The 26,716-nt window shown below is 43.6% G+C and overlaps 1 protein-coding gene across 1 annotated transcript in view; it reads right to left on the bottom strand.

The window, feature by feature from the left end:
* Positions 1-2,334, bottom strand: part of LOC111553945 — a 36,518-nt gene extending 34,184 nt beyond the window's left edge. Inside the window, exon 1 of the mRNA XM_023229111.1 lies at positions 2,129-2,334. Coding sequence (XP_023084879.1) covers positions 2,129-2,334 — 206 coding nt within the window. The remainder of the gene's footprint in view (positions 1-2,128) is intronic.
* Positions 2,335-26,716: the final 24,382 nt, after the last annotated feature.

The following is a 26,716-nucleotide window of genomic DNA, read 5'->3' as shown; positions in this document are numbered from 1 at the left end:
GACAGGGGACCCCCCAAGGCCGGCCGTTTCTTACCTTCCACGGGATCCCCACATGCCCACTGTGAGACAATCGTTATCATTCCTGAGCTGAGCTTGTGGGGGCTAAGGAAGGCATTTGGACCAGGAAGCCCAAATTTGGACCCAGAGAGTAAAAACAGGGCTGGTGAGATGCTGAGATGCAACCTTTTATCATCTCTTTTTCAATTTATTTTTATTTTATGTATTTACTATTCTATTCTATTCTATTCTATTCTATTCTATTCTATTCTATTCTATTCTATTCTATTTTACTTTGTTTTATTTTATTGAGATGGAGTTTTGCTCTCGTTGCCCAGGCTGGAGTGCAATGGCACGATCTCGGCTCACAGCAAACTCTGCCTCCCAGGTTCAAGCGATTCTCCTGCCTCAGCCCCCCAAGTAGCTGGGATTACAGGCATGCACCACCACTCCCAGCTAATTTTGTATTTTTAGTAGAGATGGGGTTTCTCCATGTTGCTCAGGCTGGTCTCTAACTCCTGACCTCAGGTGATCCACCTGCCTTGGCCTCCCAAAGTGCTGGGATTTCAGGTGTGATCCCAGCACTTCTCTTCTAAATCAGCAATGCAAGATAAACTGCTGATTGTCCAGCCCCCTCCTATAAGCTCCACAGAATCCAAGCACATGGTGATGGGATGGCCTGCTTTCCTATCAGCTGAACTCTTAAGGGCCAGGGGCCCTGGCCACCTCCTTGGAATCCTAGGTGCCTGCCCTAGGCCCTGAGAAAGGAAATATAGACAATCCTTTGTAGAGTGAACAAGATGATGAATGACATACCACCTATGGGCTTTCCCTTTTGCCTTTTCTGTTTCCCTCACCCTTTCCTCCCTTCCACCTGCTTCCTCCACCACACGATCTCCTATCGACCCCTACGCAACCTCTTCCAGAAAATCCATGTTAAGTATCCAGGATTCATCCTTCTTTATTTACTCCATGACTATATAACCACATACAAATACACATATTTACTCATACCTGCATGCATACATACAGACACACATATACATCATGTTCATACACATTACCTGTCTGAGGGGAGGGGAGAGAGTTGACAGATTTTGCAAATAAAAACATAGGACATCCAGTTACGTTTGAGTTTCAGATAAATGACACATAGCTTTTAAGTCATTTCTAGATTATTTCTTGATTATCTGAAATTCAAATGTATTGAGTGTCTTATATTTTATCTGGAAACCCCGGGAAGAAGGTGGCTTTATTTATTTATTTATTTATTTATTTATTTATTTATTTATTTATTTTGTAAAATCTGATCGCAGTATTCACACATTCTCTCTTGGAATCCCATAGCTATCTTTCCAGGTCAACAGGTAGAGCCCTAGTGCATTCTTTTTAATGGATGCATAATATTCCACATCATGGTTATTCCTCAATTTCTGGATGATGCCCTCTACGTTTGGTTAACTGTACTGCAGTGTTGCTCGCCGTCAACAAAAGGAACAGAAGACAATATGGCTGGCTCTGTCATGCCTCCTTCAATTAGCTGTCATGGCAAAGTCAGACAAGAAGCCACAGCAAGAGAACACATCACTCAGAACAGCCAGCCCCAGGAGAGCCTGTGGCTACATCGGGCACCCTGAGTAGGGAGGAGGGATGACAAAAAGAACTATGAAATGCCCCTTTCCGACAAGGAGCATAACAATGGAGACAGAGAGATGCCTCCAACTCCAGGCTGGAAATACGCTCAAATGTAGAAATTCAGACCAACTCGTTTGCCAAAACCCACACCAGCATAATTATTTTGCTCAGCTCCCCCTACCCTACTCCCAACTCTTTCTTTCATCAGTCATATCTTTAACTTCATCCTTGTTGCTGAAAACACAAAAATAAAAAATACATAGCAGCTCCGTTGACATTACAGCAACGGCATAAGCCTCATTTTACCAACCATTTAACTCTCTCTAAGGACCCCGTTCAGAGACACAGGCACGTTGATGGGAGCTGAACAAAGGTCAGTGATTTGGAGGCTCTTTTCGACAATTTGCCAGGATTTTGGCATTTGTAAGCATCCATAGGACAGCTCTCTAGCAAGCTGACCTTGACAGCGAATGGGATAAATAAACCTTCAATTTACCCCCTCCAGCTCTCCGCGAGCTGGGCCAGTCCCCACGGAGCCTTCACCTGTCCATATCGTTCAACTGCCTGCAACTTCCAACTGACGAACATCCACAGCTCCGCAGCCCAGTGACAAACACCATCTAACAGATAAGGCTTCTGAAAAGTCAAAGCCAATACTGCTTCCATTGAAAATTTAATGCCGGCTCCATCTTTGCCCATCATTCTTCCGACTGTTCCATGTTTCCCAAGAGGCCCTTGAAGCTAAAGCACTGCTCTATAACAGGTAATGACGTAGCATTTAATGATACTGTCCAAAGTGATCCCGGTCTTTGGGAAGTAATGTGCACTCATGTACCAGATAAGCACCGCCAAACGTACTGAGCTGCCGTATCTTTCACGGCCCTGTCACCAGATACAATGTGACACATCCCCGGCCATCCTACCTGCTACTCCTCCGACCCCGCCATCAGACAAATCGCGCGTTTTCAGAGCAGAGCTCCAAAGCGTTAAGTGAATTCAGGCAAAGGTAGGATGGTAACATAGCCTTAATTAAGTATTCACAGCCTCTTTAATACTTCAGTGCTCTTGGATTCGCTACTAAAATCTGTGAATTATACCTCATTGAAAAATGTCCTTAATCGACTCTGACATGTTTTATTGGAGGCAGAAAAAATGTTTCAGTATGATAGATAAGGTTAAAAATGTTACTACTCTGATCATTTACTCTAGTGCCTTGCAAAAAAACTCCAAAGCCAAAAACCATTTACATCATTCATCGGATGCAATGGAGAAAAAAAGCCTTATCTGACAGCCCGTTTTAGCTGATGGGACAAAGTGCACATTTTCAATTTTCTGACAAAGTTATGTTGTTTATGTAGATAAGGGGAAAAACAACTGTAACATTTCTACAGCATGCCGTGAGGGCTGGAAATGTGGCTTCAAATGTGAAGTATCTCCAAGCCACACGGAGCGCCACGCAACAAACAAAAAGCCACCCCTTGGGCATCAGACAAAACAGTGCATGGAGCACCTTCCGTCTCAGGAGCAGCTGAGAAGAGCAGCGGAGGGTTTTCAAATGGCCCCAGAGCTCTGCTGAGATGTGTCACCTGACAACTCTGCAAGTACCAAAGTCTCATCTCAGCTTTAGCCCTGTTAATTTGCTGTGGGAAACGCAGAAACCATCCATCAAGAGACCCTCTACAGGGGTGTCCAAACTTTTGGCTTCCTGGGCCACATTGGAAGAAGAAAAATTGTCTTGAGCCATACATAAAAAACACTAACAATAAAGATAGCTGATGAGCTAAAAAAAAAAAAAAAAAAATCACAAAACAATCTCGTAATGTTTTAAGAAACTTTACAGATTTATGTTAGGCTGCATGTGGCCATGTGGCCTGCAGGCCTCGGGCTGAACAAGGTTGCTCTAGAAGTTGGTCGTTCAAGGAAGCACTAAGTCTTGCTGTTTTCTCTGTACTCTGAATAGTATGGCTAACCCTGGAGGTAGAGATTCACACTCTAAGGCCTGCACATGCCCTTCTGTGGAAGGGGCTCAGGCAGTTGAACCTGGGTATACCCTGGCCAGTGACCCACGCATCCTGTTACATCTTCCCCAAGAGCTCATTCACATGCCACCTCCTTGCAGACCACACATGTTCCCCTATGCCGACCCATCATTGTCTCATTAGGGTGGCAGAGACCCTCAGCATAGCATGGAGGCTATCAGGCTAGATCCTAACCCAGACAGCCAAGAACAAAGCTTTGGTCTAATGCTAGATGGCTACATGATCTTGGGCAGGTGACTTAATCTCCCTGTGCCATTGGGTCCTGATCCATAAGAGGGAGAGGACAGCAATGGCTGAAGTGCAGATCTGCCAAGGCAGCACCCATGATGCCCTCCTCCCAGGGGTTGGCATGTGAGTAGTATTCGGGGAATGTCAATTTCAACTCTTGCTGCTGAGGGCAGATTCGACCTCGCATACCGGCTGCTCTTAAACATGTCACTCACACTCCACTGGTATTTTCTAAAAGTCAGTCTTTCTTAGGCCAGTTATAGACAGGATTGTTTTCCAAGTAGCCTCCTGCCCTTTGGGATTGAAATTCATTATAAACCTGGCAGACACTCACCTGCTCAGTCCATACTGGGGAAAAGAATCTTAGAGGAAGATTCCTGATTAAAGTTACCAGGGTCAGATAAAGCCAGGAAAATGGTTACCGATTAAACGATGGGATTAAACAGTGAAGAGTGCCAGAACCGAGGGAGAAGTACACAGAAACTGCAATGTTGCTTCTTCCAATGTGTTGTCCAGGATGCCCAGTGAATGTCCTCCGCCTCTGAGCCATACAGCCAAAGTTACATGGCTGAGTAGGGCGCATGGACGTATTTCATCTGACAGGTACAGAGTACACGTGTTTTTTTAAATGTTTCATTCATTGTTGTTACAGAGCCTTCCATGACCACTGTGCCCAACTTTAACAAGGCAGCATTTCTTTGTGTTTGTGTGTGTGTGTGTGTGCTTGCGCGTGTGTGTGTGTGTCAGAGTTTCTCTCTTGTTGCCCAGGCTGGAGTGCAGTGGCATGATCTCAACTCACTGCAACCTCCACCTCCCGGGTTCAAGCTATTATCCTGCCTCAGCCTCCCGAGTACAGGTACGGTACAGCTGGGACTACAGGTGCCCGCCACCACACCTGGCTAATATTTTTGTATTTTAGTAGAGATGGGTTTTCACTATGTTGGCCAGGCTGGTCTAGAACTCCTGACCTCAGGTAATCTGCCCACCCCAGCCTCCCAAAGTGCTGCGATTACAGGCATGAGCCACCACGCCCAGCACAAGGCAGCATTTCTGTAGATTTTAAGTGGCATCTTCTAGAGTCATGAGGCACTGCCTGGTATTAACCACCATTTATAAACTAGTAACCAACATCTAAAATCAGGAAATGCAACAGGAAAACACACTGTCTCATGAAAACAAAAATCCCAGGATTTTTGCAGGCCTACCTCCTACTTCTATGAGAAGTGGGAAGGACATTCTACCTACCTGGCCGGGACACATGGATATTATGAAAGTCATGGGAACTATAAGGAACTCCTTGGACTGGATCCTGGGACAGAAAAGGGGCATGAGTGGGAAAATGGTGAAACCCAAATGAAATCTGGAGTTCAGTAATAATAATAATAGAACAATGTTGTTTCTTAGTTTTGACAAATGTACCCTGGGAATAGAAGTTGCTAATGTTAGGGGAACTCAGCGAGAGGTACATTGGAACATTCTGTATTCTCTTTGCAACTTCTCTGTAAATCTAAAATTACTCCAAAATAAAACATTTATTTTTTTAAGAAAGTGAGAAGTTCTAAACCAAAAGGAATGTGTACTTCTGAGACATGTTCCACTTCACTCAATGCTTTTGGTGCCTGGAGTCTGGAGGCATTTGAATTTAGGACTTCTCTCTCTCCCCGTGCAAGATTAAGTATCCGCAACACCCCAAGTGATATTATATCCGTATTTTCTTCCATGGGTGGAAGAATCACCCATCTGACCATCACAATCAAGCCTACTTCCTTGCCTTGATTTGGGGTCTATGTGATGGGAGGGAAAAAGGGTCAAGTCAGGGAACGTCCTGTTTTCTGGGGCTACTATTTCCCACACCCACCACTGACCAGAGGGAAGGACATTGAGCACTACACCTGCTCAGTGCAGTGTTGTTGACCCTCTGACAGCTCTTGCATTGACCACGGCTGCTTACAGGGCTGTTCTCAGTGGCAGTTCCCATAGCCACCACGCTGCACAGCCCCAGCTGAGCAAGGCTCTCCCACCTGTACCTGCCTGGGAGCAGAGCTACTGGGGCCCCTGGAGAAAGGCAGGGGGCAGGCAGCTGGTGGAGGGCAGAGATAGATGTTGATGGTTTTCAAATTCTCACCTGGAGGTCTTGTTAAAACCTCACCCCCAGAGTCTCTCATTCAGTTGGTTCGGTGTGAAACCCAGGAATTTGCATTTCTTACACTTTCCAAGGGATGCTGAGCCACTGTCCTGGGGTGGCACTTGCAGAATCACTGTTGTACACAATGGAATCCTTGCCTAATGTATGGATATCTTGTTCTTATTGTTTCCAGGGAGCGCCTCAATACAGCAAAAGCTGTGAATGCATGCTGAGGTCTCCAGGAGGGGAGAGGTTTGGCCTGTTCCAAAGAGCAGTAGTACAGCCTTGCCACACAGGCAGTCCAGAGGTTAAGGGGACCGGATTAGGAGTCACCCAGCCCCTGGTTTGAATCCTGACGTCACTGCTCGCTAGCTGTGAGAGCCTTCATCACTGTGAGAGCCTTCATCACTGTGAGTTGCATACCCTGCCTGGGGCTTGCTCTCCCCATGTGCAGATTGTACATAATCAATCTGTCTCTGCAGGGTACTCAGTCTACATGCTGAGGGCACCTTGGCTGGATCTTCACTCAGGACCATTCCTTTGGACTACAGATTCCTATCCCACTTCTTACCAAAGTAATGAGCATTGCACATTTGAATCTGTAAAGCTTAATTCCTGCCACCTTCCTCCTCCACACCTTCTTCCACAGTCTTTCTCATCTCTCAGTCTTCCTTATCTCAGTCACAGGCAATTCATCTCTCCGATTCCTCAGCTCAAAATTACTGAGATCCTTCCACCAGCCAGTCTGAACCCTATGCTCTCAACACACAATGCCCTCACCATCTCTCTACCTACAGAGCCTTTCATGCTTCCCGCTCCAGTTGCACTGGACACCCCGACAGCCCTTCTGCAAAGCTGGGAATGGCCACATCCCGCAGGCCCACTCATGGCCCTGCAGGAATCCTCATGTAGGGAGAGAAAGCATGCATATTCCCTCCTTTGCTGCTCCCCAAAGGAAAGGCCACCTGCAGCCACATATTTGCAAGAAACTCATGCTGAGCATTTGAGCCTAGGAAGACACAGAGTCCTGTCCTCCAACCGCCAGCTCTCAGGCCTTCTGGAACCTCTCCCTGCCCTGCCAGATGTGACCTTGTACTCTGGATGCCTGTGGTTTGGCTTTCTGCTCCGCACAAACATGCATGGTGTTCTTCCAGCAGAGGGACTGATGTATTTATGCCTGTGTCATACCTTCCCCTCTGAGGATGGGGGTGCCCAAAGCCCGCTGAGCACAGGGACTCAACTCTGAGGGCTTTTGCTGGCTGGTAAGTCCCCACTGTACAGGTCTGAGGGCTCTCCCCAAGCCATGCACTCTGGCAATGGGCTAGTCTGACCACCCCACCCCATGTGTGAGACCCTCTGGCAAGCACTGTACACAGCGTGGGTGTGGAAGACAAGCCTGGAGGTGATGACTCTGCTGAAGTGAGCAGCACCACAACACAGGGCAGGTCACTGGAGGAAAAGATCATCTGGGGCAGCACTCCAGGGCGGAGTCAGGTGAGGGGTTAGAATTTCAGCTGCTCTTGGGGGAGGGGAGGGCGTCGTCAGACACAGATGGTAATGGGGGAAAGTGGAAGAGAAAGGAGAAAGGGGTGGGAGAGAGAGATCCACATAAGGAAGGTGAGAGGGCAGGAAAGGACAGTGGTGTGTTCACGGAGTAGATCGCTGAACTGTGTGACTGCAGCTCAGGACAAGCTGGGCACTGGGGACAGTGGTGGTGGCAGGAGTGGGAGCTACAAGTTAGACGTTCCTTGGTTTCCTCCCTAGGAGGACACAGAGTTGTGGAGCCACACAGATAGCCCTGGAAGGCAAAAGTGTTCATCAAGCAACCACTAACTCAAGGATATCCTTGGACCACGCCCCTGGGAACGAACGCACCATGGAGTCACATTAATTCCATAAACCCTGTTATTGTCCTGTGACTGGCACCATTCATGCATGGCAGTTTTATGCATTAAAAATGTCCATTTTTTGGAGCTGAGTGAAGTGGCTCATGCCTGTAATCTCAGTGGTTCAGGAGGCCAAGGCAGGAGGATTGATTGAGGCCAGCCTGGGCAACATAGTGAGACACCATTGCTACATAAAAATGTTTCTTAAATTAGCCAAACATGATGGTGCATGCCTGTAGTACCAGCTACTTGGTGGGAGGCTGAAGCAGGAGGATTGCTTGAGCCCAGGAGTTTGAGGCTGCAGTGAGCTATGACTGCACCACTGCACTCCAGCTTGGGCAACAGAGCCAGACTCTCTCCTCTTAAAAAAAAAAAAAAAGAGGTCCATTTTTGAAAAGGCAATCATCTCAATAATGCCTCAGTATTTTGATAGTCCCCTGTTTTAAAATGATTATTAATATTTAAACTTACATGAAGCCTCTGATCCTAACCCAGTAGATGGCCACCTGTAGCCAGAGCCCAAATGCTCATGTTTGAAGCTCAAATCTGCCCTTACCTGTGGGTGCTGGATGCCTTCTCTACCTCATTGTTCTCATCTGTAAAGCGAGGATGATAATAATAATAGTGTCTACCTCACAGGGGTGTTGTGAAGTTCAATGAATCAATAAGCATACATTGCTGCCCATAGACCCGGGTACATGGCAAACACTCATGAATGTTACAGAGGCACCCCAGACAGGAGACAGGCATGGGAAACAACTCCAGAAACAGTGGGCAGGGGTGGGGGGATGTGCATGTAGCAGAGTGCCTCAGGAGTCTCCAAGCAGGAGCAACCACATGAGGACTGTATCTCATGGGGGCTGCAGGGCTGGAGGGTGGAATTAGGTCACAGAGGTCCCAGGGGCTGGCTCCAAAGCTCCAACCGTATCACACACTTGCTGAACTGCACCCTGGGGCTAATGGCAGAGCTGCTGATGGGGAGCTGGTAAGGCAAGGGACCCCAGGAATCAGCCCACGCCCTGCCATGCTGACCCCAGTAGACGTCCGAGCTCCCTGCAGCTCCCACCAGCAGGGCTTCAAGTTTCTACCCACAGACCTGGCTGTGATGAAGCCTGCGTTTTGTTTTGTTTCAGAAATTCTATAGCAAAATGAGTGTATCTTTCCGGTTATTAATTTTCTGATTTTTTTTTATTTTGCTTATTTATCTAAATAGAAGATGTTTTATTTCCCAACAAGCTGCTATGTGAAGTGTGAGGAACAACTGGAAATCTAGCCCGGAGTAGCTGAAACTATAAGTTGGAGTTGAAGGAAACATCTTTTCCCGGCACAGGAAAGAAAAGGAGACAAAGCAAGGAAGAGAGGAAAAACAGAGAGAGAGAACAATGAGAAAGAGAGGGGTGGGAAGGCAGGGTAGAAAGGGGAAGGGGAACCCGGTTCGATTATGTTTTGTTTATTGCTGCGTTACTCAGGTGATTGCTTGCTTAAGTCTGACTGCCAGGCTGAGCCTCCAGTCCCAGTTCTTTCCTGTCTTCATAAGGCTCAGCTAGCAAGCAGTATTTTGCCCCCCATAGCTGCTATAGATCTGGCTACAGTCAAATGGTGCAGACGGAAGCGTGAATGGAGGGTGAGCCCCCAGAGCAATTTGGGGTTAACTGAGGTGGAAGAAGATGGGGCTCAGGGCTCGGTCAGGGTCGGGGTAGGGTGGCTTGCTATTAGAGCTGAGAATGGAAACTCCTCAGAGTATTCAGAGCAGTTGCCTTCAGGCTCTGCACTGGCCACTGGCTTGTGATCCTGACTCACATCAAGGTACAGGCCAGGCTTGATCCTCCTGGACAGAGAAGAAACCCAAAAGTACTTCCCTTTTGTCCTTAAGCACCTGTTCCCACTCACCGGGTCAGGCAAGTGGTACTTTGGAAATATACCTTATTTAATGAAACCTCTCCATCTTCATCTTTCAGATGAGAAGTCTGGGGCTCTGGTGCCCAGACAAAGAAAAATCCAAGGCCATCCAAAGAACATTCTTGATGACACAATTCCTGCTCTAAATACTGCTGTCATGGTTAATTTTTTGTGCCAATTTGACTGGGCCCCAGGGTGCCCAGGTATTTGGTCAAACATTATTCTGGGTGTGTCCACAGGGGTGTTTCTGGATCCGATTAGCATTTAAATAGGTAGACTGAGTAAAGCAGATGACCCTCCCCAGTGTGGGTGGGGCCTCATCCAATTCATTGAAGGCCAGAACTAAAAACAAAAGGCTGACCTCCCCCAAGTAAGAGAGAACCCTTCCTGCCTGCCAGCCTTCAGACTGGAATATCAGCTCTTTGTGGTTTCACAAGAGCCTGCTGGCCTTCAGACTCAAACTGAGATGTCGGTTCTGTAGGTTTCGGACTTGTCAGCCTCCTTAATCACATGAGTCAATTCCTTATAAGAAATCTATCTGTCTATCCAAGTATCTCTCTATCTATCTATCCACCCATCCATCCATCTATCTATCCATCCAACTATCCATCTATCTATATCCATCCATCCATTCATCCATCCATCTATCCATCCATCCATTCATCTATTTATCTATCTATATCCATCCGTCTATCCCTCCATCTAACTATCCATCTATCTATATTCATCCATCCATTCATCCATCCATCCATTCATCTATTTATCTATCTGTCTATCCATCCATCCATCTATCCATTCATCTATCTATCCATCTATTTACCTATGTAATCTATCATCCACCTATCATCTATTTATCTATTATCTACTTATCATACCTATCATTCAACTCTTGCTATCTATCTATCTATATCTATCATCTATATTTATCATCTATCTATCATCTATTTCTCTACCTATTATCTATCTATATCTATCACTTATCTATTTACCCATTCATCTGATAGGTTCTGATTCTCCGGAGAACCCTGACTAATACAACTGTTGCCCTGAAAAATCACAGCCTGAACCTTAGTACCAGTCTGCTGCAACCTTGCCAGAAGGATTGAGAGGCTTAGATCCAGGCATTCTCAAAACACCATCCTCTCAACAAAGTCTTTCAAAGCAGAGGACTCCCATCCATGGGAGGCAGGGTGGAGGGGTGGCACCTGGAGCCAGGGGAGAAGCAAAGGATGAAGCCACAGGGCAAAACTGTCTTCCTACAGTTCACTTTGTGTGACATAATGAAGCTCAAACATTAACTTTTACATAAATCAGACATAGATAGTAATAAATAGAATGCAAATTTCGCATGACTTAAAAATCAATCACGAGATGATAGAGAAACTTCACAATGGCAGTGGGCTGTGGACTCAGCCTTCAAGATTCCTTTTCCCCCACAGCGACTTGGAGTAGCTGTTTGTTTCTCATTTCCTATCCACGGGAAAATGCCTGACCATCAAGGGAAGAGCTCGCGGCCATGAGGGACTCGATGGGTTGGCTGTCTCTCCTACCACCTTTTACATCCTAAGTCAAATTCACATGGTGCGGGGGGGCATGAACTTCACCTCCAAATTTCAAAGTCCCTTCCTCTGCCCTGCTTGTGACAAGTGACCTGTCCCCACCCATCCCAGTGCTCAATATCCACAACTTTCCTCCAGAGAGGACATCTCAATGAAACAGATCCAGAAAACCCATCTGAACCTTAAGGGGAGGCGCCCGGGGTTCCCCTTCTCCTCACTTCAGCCTTTCCCCGTGGAACCCACCCATGCTTCCGGGTAGCACAGAGAGCCTCCTTGCACCTCACCTGCCCCCAGCCGCTGAACACAAAGCAGAAACTCAAGCTTGTTCATCTAGACAAAGGGAAAGGCAGCTCCCATAGCTGAACCACTCTGGTCTCAAAGGCTAAGTATTTCACACCTTCCCTGAGGTTTTTGTTAGGTTGGAGCCACGTGCTCTGCAGGAGCCAGCACTGTGCTGCACAGACTTGGTTGAGACAATGAATTCCTCCCAGACTTCTTTAGGAGTCAGGCGGGATGTCAATCAGGAGGAAAAAAGCACCAGAGGCTGATTCACAGGCACAGATGTATTCTTTGGCTGGAGTATGGCCCATGGCCACCACGGCATACAGAGGCCTCTTTATTTTACCTTGCTTGTTTCACTGTATACACACATGCACACACACACATAAGCACAGACCCATGCACACACACACATAAGCACAGACCCATGCACACACACACACAAGCACACATATGCAAGCACAGTTCTACATCTCTCCTCCAAAACTCCCCAGGGTTGCCCAAGCCTGGTTCACTGGAGAATTCCTTTCTCTGGAACTCTCCAATTGCCATATGGAGCTATGCAAATTAAAGTGACCACATAGCTGCAGTCTCTGTTCAGATCTGCATTCCCACCCCCACTTTCTCTTCCCCCCATCATGTCTTCTCTCCTGTGGCTACTGCTTTCTCTCCTACTGTCATCACAGGGATGGCCATACAGGGACAGAGAAAGAGGGTAAGACGGAATCCAGGAGGCCTGGGCTCTAATTCCAGCACCAGCACTGATTAGGAATCACATACCCTCCTTGCACTTGTCTCCTCGCTGCCTCCATGGACTTGACATTGGTTTTCCTGCCATCTATTTCCCTAGGAGATCAGAAGAATTAATGGGCACTTCGTCATCCATGAGCCTAAAAATTATTGGAGTTAACTGCATTCTCTGTGGCAAGCCACACTCTGGCTTCTTGCCGTGTTCCTGCAGCTTTCTGGACTCAATGCTGTCCGTTGGTGACTCTGAGGCACTACCCTTCTCCTCCACTCTCCCCTCTACTACAGGGACTAGAAACCTGGAAACTGCATTTTCTGGAACCTCATGGAATGGGCCAACGAGGGAGACAATTGCCCAGTATTTAATGGGCAGGAGTTGTATCATTTTTCCTGGGACAGCAGTGGCAGATTCACAGTGGTGGGTTCTGCAGGATGAACTTGGTTTACAGCCTGCAAAGTTCCCAGCTATGTGCTAGAGGCAACTGTAGTCATTGCTGGTGGCTTGTAGCAAAGTCTGGAGTCTCTGAAAGCCAGTGGCATGTCTGAGAACTTCAGCCAGTTCCTTGACCTTCACTCCTCCAAACTTTCAAACGGTTTTGGAAGCATTACATTGACTACATGAAATCTCTTCCTACTTGAGATATTCACAAGGAGTTCTGGACATGCCCTGTGCTTGGGTATGTGCATTTGTGTTTCCCTGTCTGATACATCTAGTACCAAAAAATACCAAGCATCACTTGTGTATTTAACTCAATGTCTGAAATGTTGGCTTACATGGAAATATCCAATAACGTTGGCATAAAACAAGGTATGGCTGTCAATTGAGGACTCTTAGCTCTGTGAGGGAATGACAAGGTTAGCAGGAGAAGGCCTCAGTATTTTCAATCACAAGCTCTCCGAAACATGTTTCAGTGCTGTCCCATTTCACCCATTATATTGCATCACCCTTGGAAAAGAAATCTCCTTTCTTTTTGTATAAATTAAATCCCTCTGTAATAAATTCCAAGTAACTAGCTAAACCATTGGTTGTCTTGTAACTTTGTAGTGTTAAATATTGCTGACAAACACATTTAACCCTCAGAGAATCTGAATCCTTGTGTTAAAGGGATCATTTAATCTGACAGTAGCCACAATAGGAGGTTTGAGTTGGTTTCCTCGTGGCCTCCCAGACAGTGCTGGGACTGCATCAAGGCTGGTACCCAGCGCCCTCCGGAATATTCTATTCCACCAGCTCTCTGGCCTTGATGCTGTATGTATGTGCCATTTTTCTGTTTTCGTGAGACCTAATTTTGTCCCCTCCTTTTAAATGATGGCTACAGTGGAGGGGGATTTTCTCTTTGAGATCATGAGGAACAAGCCAAGCTGTTTGAATGCAGAGAAATGAGGACCAAAGGGAAAACAGCTTAATGCCACAGACAGGTATCTGGGAACTGAAGTGTGCCAAGCACACTGTGTGAAGATGCTGGACACCCAGCAGTGAACAAGAGAAGCTCATGGTTTGCACTGGAGATACTGGGGACTCCAAAGTGGGGGAGGAGAGACGGGGACAAGGATTGAAAAGCTTCCTATCAGGTACTATGTTCAGTATTTGGGTGATGGGTTCAAAAGAAACTCAGACTTCAGCATCATGCAATATGTTGTGGAACAAACCTGCACATGGACCCCTGAATCTAAAATACAAAATAAATAAATCAATACAATTTTTAAAAATCCTTTCACTTCTGCCATGCACCACACCACATTCACAGGTCTCACCCACACCCAGGGAGGGGGTCAGGTTGGGCGTGTACACCAGGGAGCAGGAATGTTGAGGACCGCATAACACATTGTCCTGATGGAACTTCCGTTTCAGTCAGGGAGATACACTCTGCATGTAACTGGAAGGGCGGCAGGCAGGCGCGGAAGAGTGGGCACTGTGGGAGGGCGTCTGGCTCCATCCCCACAGCAGTAGGGCCTGGCCCAGTGCAGGGCCCCCACCGCCTGCCTCCCTAAAGTGCAGCGCAGCCTCCTCTCTGCTCACAGAGGCGCCTCACACATTTGTGACAACTGGCGCTGGCTTATTCATCATCTCAGATAGCAACTCTCTGTTTTCTCAGACACCCACTTTAATACCCTGACATTTCTGTTCAGCCCATAACATTCTGTCAATTGTTTACGTCTCGCTCTTGCACCGGTCGCCTTTTCTGCCGTGCTCTCGGCCCTCCCCGGCCCTGGTACGTGCTGCTTAGCAAGAGGCCGGGTGTCACCCTCTCGCCATCCACACCACTAGATTTCCAAAGAAGTGTGCTACATCCCACACCGCCAATCATCTCCCAAGGCACTCACCGAGGATGCTCCCATCTCACGGTAGATGCTGCCTACAGAAAGGCAGTTTGTTGGGCTCTGTTCACCCACAGGAGCCTAAGCAGGGATTCCCTCTCTGCCCCTCTCCAGTTCATAATTTAAAGGCCTGTTGCCAGAACCTGCAAGGGGCCAGAATTGCCCTCCTTTCCATCTGCCCCATGTCTGGCCCATCAATAGGACCTGCTGTCCATCATCTGGCCACCCACCTTGGCTCCCCTCCCTCAGTCTGGACCCCACCCCCCTCTCACTCACTGCTGCAGGCACTCAGCCTTTATCCAGACCACACACAGCACAGTCGTCTTAAAACATAATGTGCACCGCTGCCCTGGGGACACCCTGAAGGGGCTTCCCACTGCCCTAAGGATGCAATCCAAACTTCCCTCCATGTGATCTGCCCACTGCTCCCCTACCCTCCCTGACCATCTCAACCCCTCCCACATACCAGGTCAGGACGCTCTCCTAAGTGAATGAATGCAGGTTGTATTTCAGGTTCTCTGTCTCCTTTCCATGTCAGGGTTGGGGCATGTGCCATTCCCCTCACATGGACTGCTCCCTCCCACCCCTATGGGAAAAGGAGAAATTCTGTAATTAGTGGTGTTAGGACAAATGAACAAGCATTTGGGGGAAAAAAAACAACAAAAACAATGTTTGGTTCCTACATGGCTCCTACCTATCCTATAGACTTTGACTTAAACATTAGTTTCTGGAATAGAAATCTCCCATATTGATTCTTTGCCTCACATTACTTGTTAGAATTTTCAGGTATTTGATGAGTTTGTCTGTTTACCTTTTTTTCCTGTCTGCATGTCAACCTGCAAATCTCAGCAAGGCAAAAATTAGGCCTTGTTGCTCACCATGGAATCCCTAAGCAACACATTGCCTGATGCAGGGCACAAGCTCAATAAACATCTGTGGGATGCAGGAATTAATGAATCAATAAACACCAACTCTGCAGTGTGGACAATGGGAGCCCACCATATGGTTCAAAATGTGAAAGGGCAGGGGAAAGGATCTTGCCATACCCTATATTAGAAGGCATTCTGAGGTATAATAATTAAAACAATGTGGCGTTTCTAAGAAAGAGTGAATACAAAGCCAGGCTCAGTAACTCATGCCTGTAATCCCAGCAATTTGGGAGGCCGAGGAGAGCAGGCCACTTGAGATCAGGAGTTTAAGACCAGCCTGACCAACATAGTGAAACCCCATCTCTACTAAAAATACAAAATTTGCCGTATTAGGGTGTGGAGGCACATACCTGTATTCTCAGCTGCTCGGGAGGCCAAGGCATGAAAATGGCTTGAACCTCGGAAGCAGAGGTTGCAGTGAGCCTAGATCGTACCACTGCACTCCGGCCTCAGCAACAGAGTGAGACTCCATCTCAAATAAATCAATAAATATAAAAGTAAAAAATAAAAAAGAAAGTGTCAATAAAAAAATTAATCAATGGAACAGAATAAAAAGTCAAGTAAAAAAAATATATCACTCAAACATTAAAAATGTTGCTTTCCAAATCAACAGGAAAATAAATTATTCAAAAGATTGGTATAGACAACTAGCTAACAACAAAAGAAAAAGTGAGCTACAGTCCTGCCTCATTACAATGAAATAAATAAATGTGAAATGACTAAACATTTGAAGGGAAAATTAAACTCTTACACTATAATACAAAATTTCTGTTAATTACAGTGTAATCTTGGAATGAAGAAATCCTAAATATAAAACTAAGGGCATAGCCATACAGAAAACGTTGATCTCTTCAACCAGGTAAAAATGAAAAACTCAAACTTAAAAACAGTTGTTGTGGTAGCAGAATTTCCAGCCATGGTGGAGAAAAGAGATCAGCAACCTTTCTCCCCACAAAACAAATAAAACTTGGACAAAACTATCAAAAACAAACACTAAGAGCTCTGGAAATTGACTGTCTCTGTCCATTGGGCTGCTATAACAAAGTAACACAGACTAAGTGGCTTACAAACAACCTAAATTTATATCAGTTCTGGAGGTTGGGAATCTAGGATCAAGGTGCCAGCAAGGTCGAGTTCTGGTGAAGGCTTTTTTCCAGGGTGTAGACTGCCAGCTTCTCTTTGTGACCTCATATGGCAGAAAGAGAGTGAGAGGGCTTTCTGGGCTCTATTTATAAGGGCTCTAATCCCATTAATGAGGGCTCCACCCCTCCTAAAGTCTTCACCTCCAAATACCATCACAATGGATTAGGGTTTGAACATATAAATTTTGGGGAGACACAAACTTTTTCCATAACATTGACCCAAAGCAAACAATAAATTGGAAGCATTTATTCATGAAAACTGCAAGAATTTTGAGTAAGAACAGTAGGATTTGGTGACCTTCTTGCCCAGGGCTGCTCCATTCTCTTCCCCAGCTAAGTTGGCATGGTATTTTTTTTAGGACAAAGCTGGCTAGAAAAACAGCACCTTCACTGCCAAAGGGAGCTGATCTGTTTTGGAGTGAGGAGCAAACCTATACTTGGTTGTGTTGTCAGTAAAAGTTGCAAACTCAGAAGAAGATTAAGGAGGAAAACCCACAGCCCTGCTAATGTAAAGTTGCTGTCCCTGTTGGGATGAATGGGGTGAATGGATAACCAGAAATTTAATTCTCCTGGAAGAGCTAACTAAGCTATCCACACATCTTGGGCTACCTACAGAGCCTCTAGCATGTGCAGGGAATACCCAGGAGAGCCCAGCAGAAAGTAAAACTAAATCTTAAGGCAGATTTGAAAACTGCCTGGACATGGGGTATAAGCTGCAACCCCTATACAAATCAATCAACAGAGTATGGAAGCACTGAGCATCTTCCAGTGACTGACTGACTACTAACCTATGCAGACACAGGGGCAACTCTTAGGAATTCAGGCTAAAAATAAAAATAAGAATTTAAGAAACTAAAAAGATATATCAACCACACATGCTTAGAAGACAGATTTCATATATTAAGTCCAGGCAAGTTACTTTTTTTTTTAATGCTTAGGGGAAATTTTATAATTCAGAGTTGCACAAAATATTATTTTAAATGTACAGTTTTCAACAACAACAACAAAAAAAAAACTGTAAGAAGTGGTAAAGTATAAATTCTACTCAGGGAGAAAAAAAAGAATCAATATAAACTGATGTTGAGTGGGCCCAGATGTTGGATTTGGATTTAGTAGACAGAGAGTTCAAAGCAGCTATTAGAAATACATTCATGTTTTCATGGTGTAATGGTGAGCACTCTGGACTTTGAATCCAGAAATACATTCAAAGCATCAAAGAACACTATGTTTCAATAAGTAAAGAAAAATCACTGCTTCACCCTCTTCAAAAAATGAACTCAAAATGGACGAGCAACCTAAATATAAGAGCTAAAACCATAAAACTCTTAGAAGAAAACATAGAAGTTAATCATAATCTTGGATTTGGCAACGGATTCTGATAGGACACCAAAAGCATGAGTAATGAAAGAAAAATGGATACATTAGACTTTATTAAAATTGAAAACTTTTTATATCAAAGGAGGTTATCGATAAAGACAAAAAGACAACCTACAGAATGGGAGAAAATATTTGCAAAGCACATATCTAATAAGAATCCAGCATTCAGAATACGTAAAGAATTCTTGTAACTCAACAAGAAAAAAATAAATGTCCAAATAAAAGTGAGCAAAGCACTTGAATAGGCCTTTCTCCAAAAAGATATGCAAATGGCCAAGTACATAAAAAATACTCAACAGTATTAGTTACTAGGAAAATGGAAATCAAAACCACAATGAGGTAACACTTTACGCTTCATACAGAAAAGAACATGGTGAGGATGTGGATAAATCAAAACTCTTCTACATTACTGGTGCAATGTGATATGATGCAGACACTGTGGAAAACAGTTTTTCATTTCCTCAAAAGCTAAACATGAAATTATCATATGACCTAGCAATTCCACTTGTACATATATCCCCCAAAGGCTTAAAAATAAGTACTCAAACAAATTTACATGCATAGTTATAGTAGCACTGTTCACAATAGCAAATAGGTGGAAACAGCCAAATGTTTAACAACAAATGAATGAATAAAGGTATCATGGTATATACACACAATGAAATATTATCCAGCCACGAAAATAAATGAAGCATTGATATACACTACCATGTAGATAAACCTCAAAAGCATTATGCTCAGTAAAAGAAGCCAGACAAAATGTACAAATCATAGGACACCATTTATATGAAATATCCAGAAAAGGTAAATCCAGACATACAGAACACAAATTGGTGGTTACCAGGGACTAAATGAAGGGAGAAATAGGTGGCAACTTCTTATGGATATAAGGTTTCTTTACGGAGTAATGAAAATGTTTTAGAAAAATGTTGTGAATGTCCTAAATGCCACTGCATTGTACACTTTTAAATAGTCATTTTTTTATTTTTTATTTTTTTTATTATTATACTTTAAGTTCTAGGGTACATGTGCATAACGTGCAGGTTTTTTACATATGTATACTTGTGCCATGTTGGAGTGCTGCACCCATCAACTTGTCAGCACCCATCAACTCGTCATTTACATCAGTTATATCTCCCAATGCCATCCTTCCCCCTCCCCCCTCGCCATAATAGGCCCCGGTGTGTGACGTTCACCTTCCCGAGTCCAAGTGATCTCATTGTTCAGTTCCCACCTATGAGTGAGAACATGCGGTGTTTGGTTTTCTCTTCTTACGATAGTTTGCTGAGAATGATGGTTTCCAGCTTCATCCATGTCCCTACAAAGGACACAAATTCATCCTTTTTTACGGCTGCATAGTATTCCATGGTGTATATGTGCCACCTTTTCTTAATCCAGTCTGTCACTGATGGATATTTGGGTTGATTCCAAGTCTTTGCTATTGTGAATAGTGCCGCAGTGAACATACGTGTGCATGTGTCTTTATAGCAGCATGATTTATAATCCCTGGGGTATATACCCAGGAATGGGATGACTGGGTCATATGGTACTTCTGGTTCTAGATCCTTGAGGAATCGCCATACTGTTTTCCATAATGGTTGAACTAGTTTACAATCCCACCAACAGTGTAAAAGTGTTCCTATTTCCCCACATCCTCTCCAGCACCTGTTGTTTCCTGACTTTTTAATGATTACCATTCTAATTGGTGTGAGATGGTATCTCATTGTGGTTTTGATTTGCATTTCTCTGATGGCCAGTGATGACGAGCATTTTTTCATGTGTCTGTTAGCTGCATGCATGTCTTCTTTTGAGAAATATCTGTTCATATCCCTTGCCCACTTTTTGATGGGGTTGTTTGTTTTTTTCTTGTAAATTTGTTTGAGTTCTTTGTAGGTTCTGGATATTAGCCCTTTGTCAGACGAGTAGATTGCAAAAATTTTCTCCCATTCTGTAGGTTGCCTGTTCACTCTGATGGTAGTTTCTTTTGCTGTGCAGAAGCTCTTTAGTTTAATTAGATCCCATTTGTCAATTTTGGCTTTTGTTGCCGTTGCTTTTGGTGTTTTAGACATGAAGTCCTTGCCCATGCCTATGTCCTGAATGGTATTACCTAGGTATTCTTTATGGTATTAGGTCTAACATTTAAGTCTCTAATCCATCTTGAATTAATTTTCGTATAAGGAGTAAGGAAAGGATCCAGTTTCAGCTTTCTACTTATGGCTAGCCAATTTTCCCCGCACCATTTATTAAATAGGGAATACTTTCCCCCATTTCTTGTTTTTCTCAGCTTTGTCAAAGATCAGATGGCTGTAGATGTGTGGTATTATTTCTGAGGACTCTGTTCTGTTCCATTGGTCTATATCTCTGTTTTGGTACCAGTACCATATTGTTTTGGTTACTGTAGCCTTGTAGTATAGTTTGAAGTCAGGTAGCGTGATGCCTCCAGCTTTGTCCTTTTGACTTAGGATTGTCTTGGCAATGCGGGCTCTTTTTTGGTTCCATATGAACTTTAAAGCAGTTTTTTCCAATTCTGTGAAGAAACTCATTGGTAGCTTGATGGGGATGGCATTGGATCTATAAATTACCTTGGGCAGTATGGCCATTGTCACGATATTGATTCTTCCTATCCATGAGCATGGTATGTTCTTCCATTTGTTTGTGTCCTCTTTTATTTCACTGAGCAGTGGTTTGTAGTTCTCCTTGAAGAGATCCTTTACATCCCTTGTAAGTTGGATTCCTAGGTATTTTATTCTCTCTGAAGCAATTGTGAATGGAATTTCATTCATGATTTGGCTCTCTGTTTGTCTGTTACTGGTGTATAACAATGCTTGGGACTTTTGCACATTAATTTTGTATCCTGAGAATTTGCTGAAGTTGCTTATCAGCTTAAGGAGATTTTGGGCTGAGATGATGGGGTTTTCTAAATATATAATCATGTCATCTGCAAACAGGGACAATTTGACTTCTTCTTTTCCTGACTGAATACCTTTATTTCTTTCTCTTGCCTGATTGCCCTAGCCAGAACTTCCAACACTACGTTGAATAGGAGTGGTGAGAGAAAACTGTCTTGTGCCAGTTTTCAAAGGGAATTTTTCCAGTTTTTGCCCACTCAGTATGATATTAGCTGTGGGTTTGCCATAAATGGCTCTTATTATTTTGAGGTACGTTCCATCAATACCGAATTTATTGAGCGTTTTTAGCATGAAGGGCTGTTGAATTTTGTCAAAAGCCTTTTCTGCATCTATTGAGATAATCATGTGGTTCTTGTCTTTGGTTCTGTTTATATGCTGGATTACGTTTATTGATTTGCGAATGTTGAACCAGCCTTGCATCCCAGGGTTGAAGCCCACTTGATCATGGTGGATAAGCTTTTTGATGTGCTGCTGAATCCAGTTTGCAGTATTTTATTGAGGATTTTTGCATCGATGTTCATCAGGGATATTGGTCTAAAATTCTCTTTTTTTGTTGTGTCTCTGCCAGGCTTTGGTATCAGGATGATGTTGGCCTCATAAAATGAGTTAGGGAGGATTCCCTCTTTTTCTATTGATTGGAATAGTTTCAGAAGGAATGGTACCAGTTCCTCCTTGTACCTCTGGTATAATTCAGTTGTGAATCCATCTGGTCCTAGACTCTTTTTGGATGGTAGGCTATTAATTATTGCCTCAATTTCAGAGCCTGCTATTGGTCTATTCAGGGATTCAACTTCTTCCTGGTTTAGTCTTGGAAGAGTGGAAGTGTCCAGGAAATTATCCATTTCTTCTAGATTTTCTAGTTGATTTGCGTAGAGGTGTTTATAGTATTCTCTGATGGGAGTTTGTATTTCTGTGGGGTCGGTGGTGATATCCCCTTTATCATTTTTTATTGCGTCTATTTGATTCCTCTCTCTTTTCTTCTTTATCACTCTTGCTAGTGGTCTGTCAATTTTGTTGATCTTTTCAAAAAACCAACTCCTGTATTCATTGATTTTTTGGAGGGTTTTTTGTGTCTCTGTCTCCTTCAGTTCTGCTCTGATCTTAGTCATTTCTTGCCTTCTGCTAGCTTTTGAATGTGTTTTCTCTTGCTTCTCTAGTTCTTTTAATTGTGATGTTAGAGTGTCAATTTTAGATCTTTCCAGCTTTCTCTTGTGGGCATTTAGCACTATAAATTTCCCTCTACACACTGCTTCAAATGTGTCCCAGAGATTCTGGTATGTTGTATCTTTGTTCTCATTGGTTTCAAAGAACATCTTTATTTCTGCCTTCATTTCGTTATGTACCCAGTAGGCATTCAGGAGCAGGTTGTTCAGTTTCCATGTAGTTGAGCGGTTTTGATTGAGTTTCTTAGTCCTGAGTTCTAGTTTGATTGCACTGTGGTCTGAGAGACAGTTTGTTATAATTTCTGTTCTTGTACATTTGCTGAGGAGTGCTTTACTTCCAATTATGTGGTCAGTTTTGGAATAAGTGTGATGTGGTGCTGAGAAGAATGTATATTCTGTTGATTTGGGGTGGAGAGTTCTATAGATGTCTATTACGTCTGCTTGGTGCAGAGACGAGTTCAATTCCTGGATATCCTTGTTAACTTTCTGTCTCGTTGATCTGTCTAATGTTGACAATGGGGTGTTGAAATCTCCCATTATTATTGTATGGGAGTCAATCTTTGTAAGTCTCTAGGGACTTGCTTTATGAATCTGGATGCTCCTGTATTGGGTACATATATATTTAGGATAGTTAGCTCTTCCTGTTGAATTGATCCCTTTACCATTATGTAATGGCCTTCTTTGTCTCTTTTGATCTTTGATGGTTTAAAGTTTGTTTTATCAGAGACTAGGATTGTAACCCCTGCTTTTTTTTGTTCTCCATTTGCTTGGTAGATCTTCCTCCATCCCTTTATTTTGAGCCTATGTGTGTCTCTGCATGTGAGATGGGTCTCCTGAGTACAGCAATCTGATGGGTCTTGACTCTTTATCCAGTTTGCCAGTCTGTGTCTTTTAATTGGAGCATTCAGTCCATTTACATTTAAGGTTAATATTGTTATGTGTGAACTTGATCCTGCCATTATGATATTAACTGGTTATTTTGCTCATTAGTTGATGCAGTTTCTTCCTAGCATCGATGGTCTTTACATTTTGGCATGTTTTTGCAACGGCTGGTACCGGTTGTTCCTTTCCATGTTTAGTGCTTCCTTCAGGGTCTCTTGTAAGGCAGACCTGGTGGTGACAAAATCTCTAAGCATTTGCTTATCTGTAAAGGATTTTATTTCTCCTTCACTTATGAAACTTAGTTTGGCTGGATATGAAATTCTGGGTTTAAAATTCTTTTCTTTAAGAATGTTGAATATTGGCCCCCACTCTCTTCTGGCTTGTAGAGTTTCTGCCGAGAGATCTGCTGTTAGTCTGATGGGCTTCCCTTTGAGGGTAACCCGACCTTTCTCTCTGACTGCCCTTAACAGTTTTTCCTTCATTTCAACTTTGGTGAATCTGACAATTATGTGTCTTGGAGTTGCTCTTCTCGAGGAGTATCTTTGTGGCATTCTCTGTATTTCCTGAATTTGAATGTTGACCTGCCCTACTAGGTTGGGGAAGTTCTCCTGGATGATATCCTGAAGAGTGTTTTCCAACTTGGTTCCATTTTCCCCCTCACTTTCAGGCACCCCAATCAGATGTAGATTTGGTCTTTTTACATAATCCCATACTCCTTGCAGGCTTTGTTCATTTCTTTTTCTTCTTTTTTCTTTTGGTTTCTCTTCTTGCTTCATTTCATTCATTTGATCCTCAGTCGCTGATACTCTTTCTTCCAGTTGATTGAGTTGGTTACTGAAGCTTATGCATTTGTCATGTATTTCTCGTGCCATGGTTTTCATCTCTGTCATTTCGTTTATGACCTTCTCTGCATTGATTATTCTAGCTATCAATTCTTCCATTCCTTCTTCAAGATTTTTAGTTTCTTTGCGCTGGGTACATAATTCATCCTTTAGCTCTGAGAAGTTTGATGGACTGAAGCCTTCTTCTCTCATCTTGTCAAAGTCATTCTCTGACCAGCTTTGATCCGTTGCTGGCGATGAGCTGCGCTCCTTTGCAGGGGGAGATGCGCTCTGATTTTTTGAATTTCCAGCTTTTCTGCCCTGCTTCTTCCCCATCTTTGTGGTTTTATCTGCCTCTGGTCTTTGATGATGGTGACGTACTGATGGGGTTTTGGTATAGGTGTCCTTCCTGTTTGATAGTTTTCCTTCTAACAGTCAGGACCCTCAGCTGTAGGTCTGTTGGAGATTGCTTGAGTTCCACTCCAGACCCTGTTTGCCTGGGTATCAGCAGCACAAGCTGCAGAAAATAGAATATTGTTGAACAGCAAGTGTATCTGTCTGATTCTTACTTTGGAAGCATCCTCTCAGGGGTGTACTCCACCCTGTGAGGTGTGGGGTGTCAGACTGCTCCTAGTGGGGGATGTCTCCCAGTTAGGCTACTCAGGGGTCAGGGACCCACTTGAGCATGCAGTCTGTCCGTTCTCAGATCTCAACCTCCGTGTTGGGAGATCCACTGCTCTCTTCAAAGCTGTCAGACAGAGTCGTTTGCGTCTGCACAGGTTTCTGCTGCTTGTTTTTTGTTGTTGTTGTTTTGTTTAGCTGTGTCCTGCCCCAGAGGCAGAGTCTACAGAGACAGGCAGGCCTCCTTGAGCTGCTGTAGGCTCCACCCAGTTCGAGCTTCCCAGCGGCTTTGTTTACCTACCCCAGCCTCGCTGCTGCCTTGCTGTTAGATCACAGAATGCTGTGCTAGCAATGAGGGAGGCTCCGCAGGCGTGGGACCCTCCCGGCCAGGTGTGGGATATAATCTCCTGATGTGCCATTTGCTAAGACCCTTGGTAAAGCGCAGTATTGGGGTGGGAGTTACCCGATTTTCCAGGTGTTGTGTGTCTCGGTTCCCCTGGCTAGGAAAAGGGATTCCCTTCCCCCTTGTGCTTCCCAGGTGAGGCGATGCCTCGTCCTGCTTCAGCTCTCACTGGTCGGGCTGCAGCAGCTGACCAGCACCAATTGTCTGGCACTCCCTAGTGAGATGAACCTGGTACCTTAGTTGAAAATGCAGAAATCACCCATCTTCTGTGTCGCTGGCGCTGGGAGCTGGAGACTGGAGCTGTTCCTATTCAGCCATCTTGCTCTGCCCCCAACTTAGCAGACACCTTAAAGAGTCAATTTTATGTACACTTTAAAAGAGTGAATTTCACCTCAATTTTAAAAATCTACAAAATAATGAAAGGAAAATATAATAACAATGACTCATACCAAGAACCAAAATAGAGAAATATAAACTATAAAAGTAAACTAAATAAAAATTATAGATGAAAAATACAATGACAGAAATGAAAATTCACTAGATGAGTTCAATGTCAGATTTAAGACGGCAGAATAAAAAATCGGTAAACTGAAAACTCATAAATAAAACTTATCTAACCTGGAGAACAGAGAAAATATTTTTTAAAAAATAAACAGAGACATGAAGTGAGACAACATCAAGAATGCCAACACATGTAAAGTGGGAGTTCTAGAACTTGAGAAGAGAGAGAAAGGCATATAAATTGAATATTCAAAGGAACAGTAGCCAAAAACTTCCCAAACTGGATGAAAACAATTTACAGATCCAAGAAGCTCAAACCAAATGTAGGATAAATATAGTATAATCAGCCTGCTGAGAGCTAACAAAAACAATCAGAAAATCTTGCAAGTAGCAAGAGTAAAACAACTCATTGTGTAGAGGGGAGTAACAACAATGATTAACAGCAGACTCTGCCTCAGAAACAATGGAGTCCAGAAGGCAGTAGAATAACATACTCAATGTGCTGGGGGTGGGGTGGGCATAAAACTGTTAACCAAGAATTCTGAATCAAAAAAAATTATTCAAAAATGAAGGGAAAGATGCTCCTAGGTAAACATTGAGAAAGTCTGTTAGTAGCCAACCAATCTTACAAGAAATGCTACAGGACATTTTTCAGGTTGAAAGGAAATGTCACCAGATAGTAACTTGAATCAACAGGAAGAAATGAAAAGTGTAAAAATGGTAAATAAATGATTAAATATAAAACAATGATTAAATATATATTCTGCTTTATTTTTTTCAAAAATACAAGATTTCAAAGAGGAATTAGAACACCATATTTTTTTAGCTTCTAACACACATGGCTAAAATATATATGACAATAATGCCACAAAAGAGAAGGAAGAAATAGAGCTATATTATAGCAAAGTGGCCTATTTTGCTAGAATTAGGTCAGTACTAACCTGAAGTATATTGTGATGCCTCAACAGATATATTTTAAACCTACAGAGCAAAAAGTATTTGAAAAAATTTTAAAAATGCATCATTTGAAAAACAGAGGAATTAAAATGGTACATTAAAAACGTTTGTTTAACACAGACAAGGACAAAAAAAGGAGGGACAGAGGAACTAAAAAAAAAGTGAGACATATTGAAAACAAATAGCAAAATGGCAGATGTCATATCAATAATTACATTAAGTACTGAAGAACTAACCTCTCTAAACAAAAGGCAAAGATTATCTGAAGGATAAAAAAGCAAAATCCAATTCTATTTTA

The sequence above is a fragment of the Piliocolobus tephrosceles genome, chromosome 21, assembly GCF_002776525.5.
Source record: "Piliocolobus tephrosceles isolate RC106 chromosome 21, ASM277652v3, whole genome shotgun sequence".
Classification (NCBI taxonomy): domain Eukaryota; kingdom Metazoa; phylum Chordata; class Mammalia; order Primates; family Cercopithecidae; genus Piliocolobus; species Piliocolobus tephrosceles.
The sequence above is the reverse complement of the archived record's forward strand: the minus strand, read 5'-3'. Positions and strand labels throughout refer to the sequence as shown.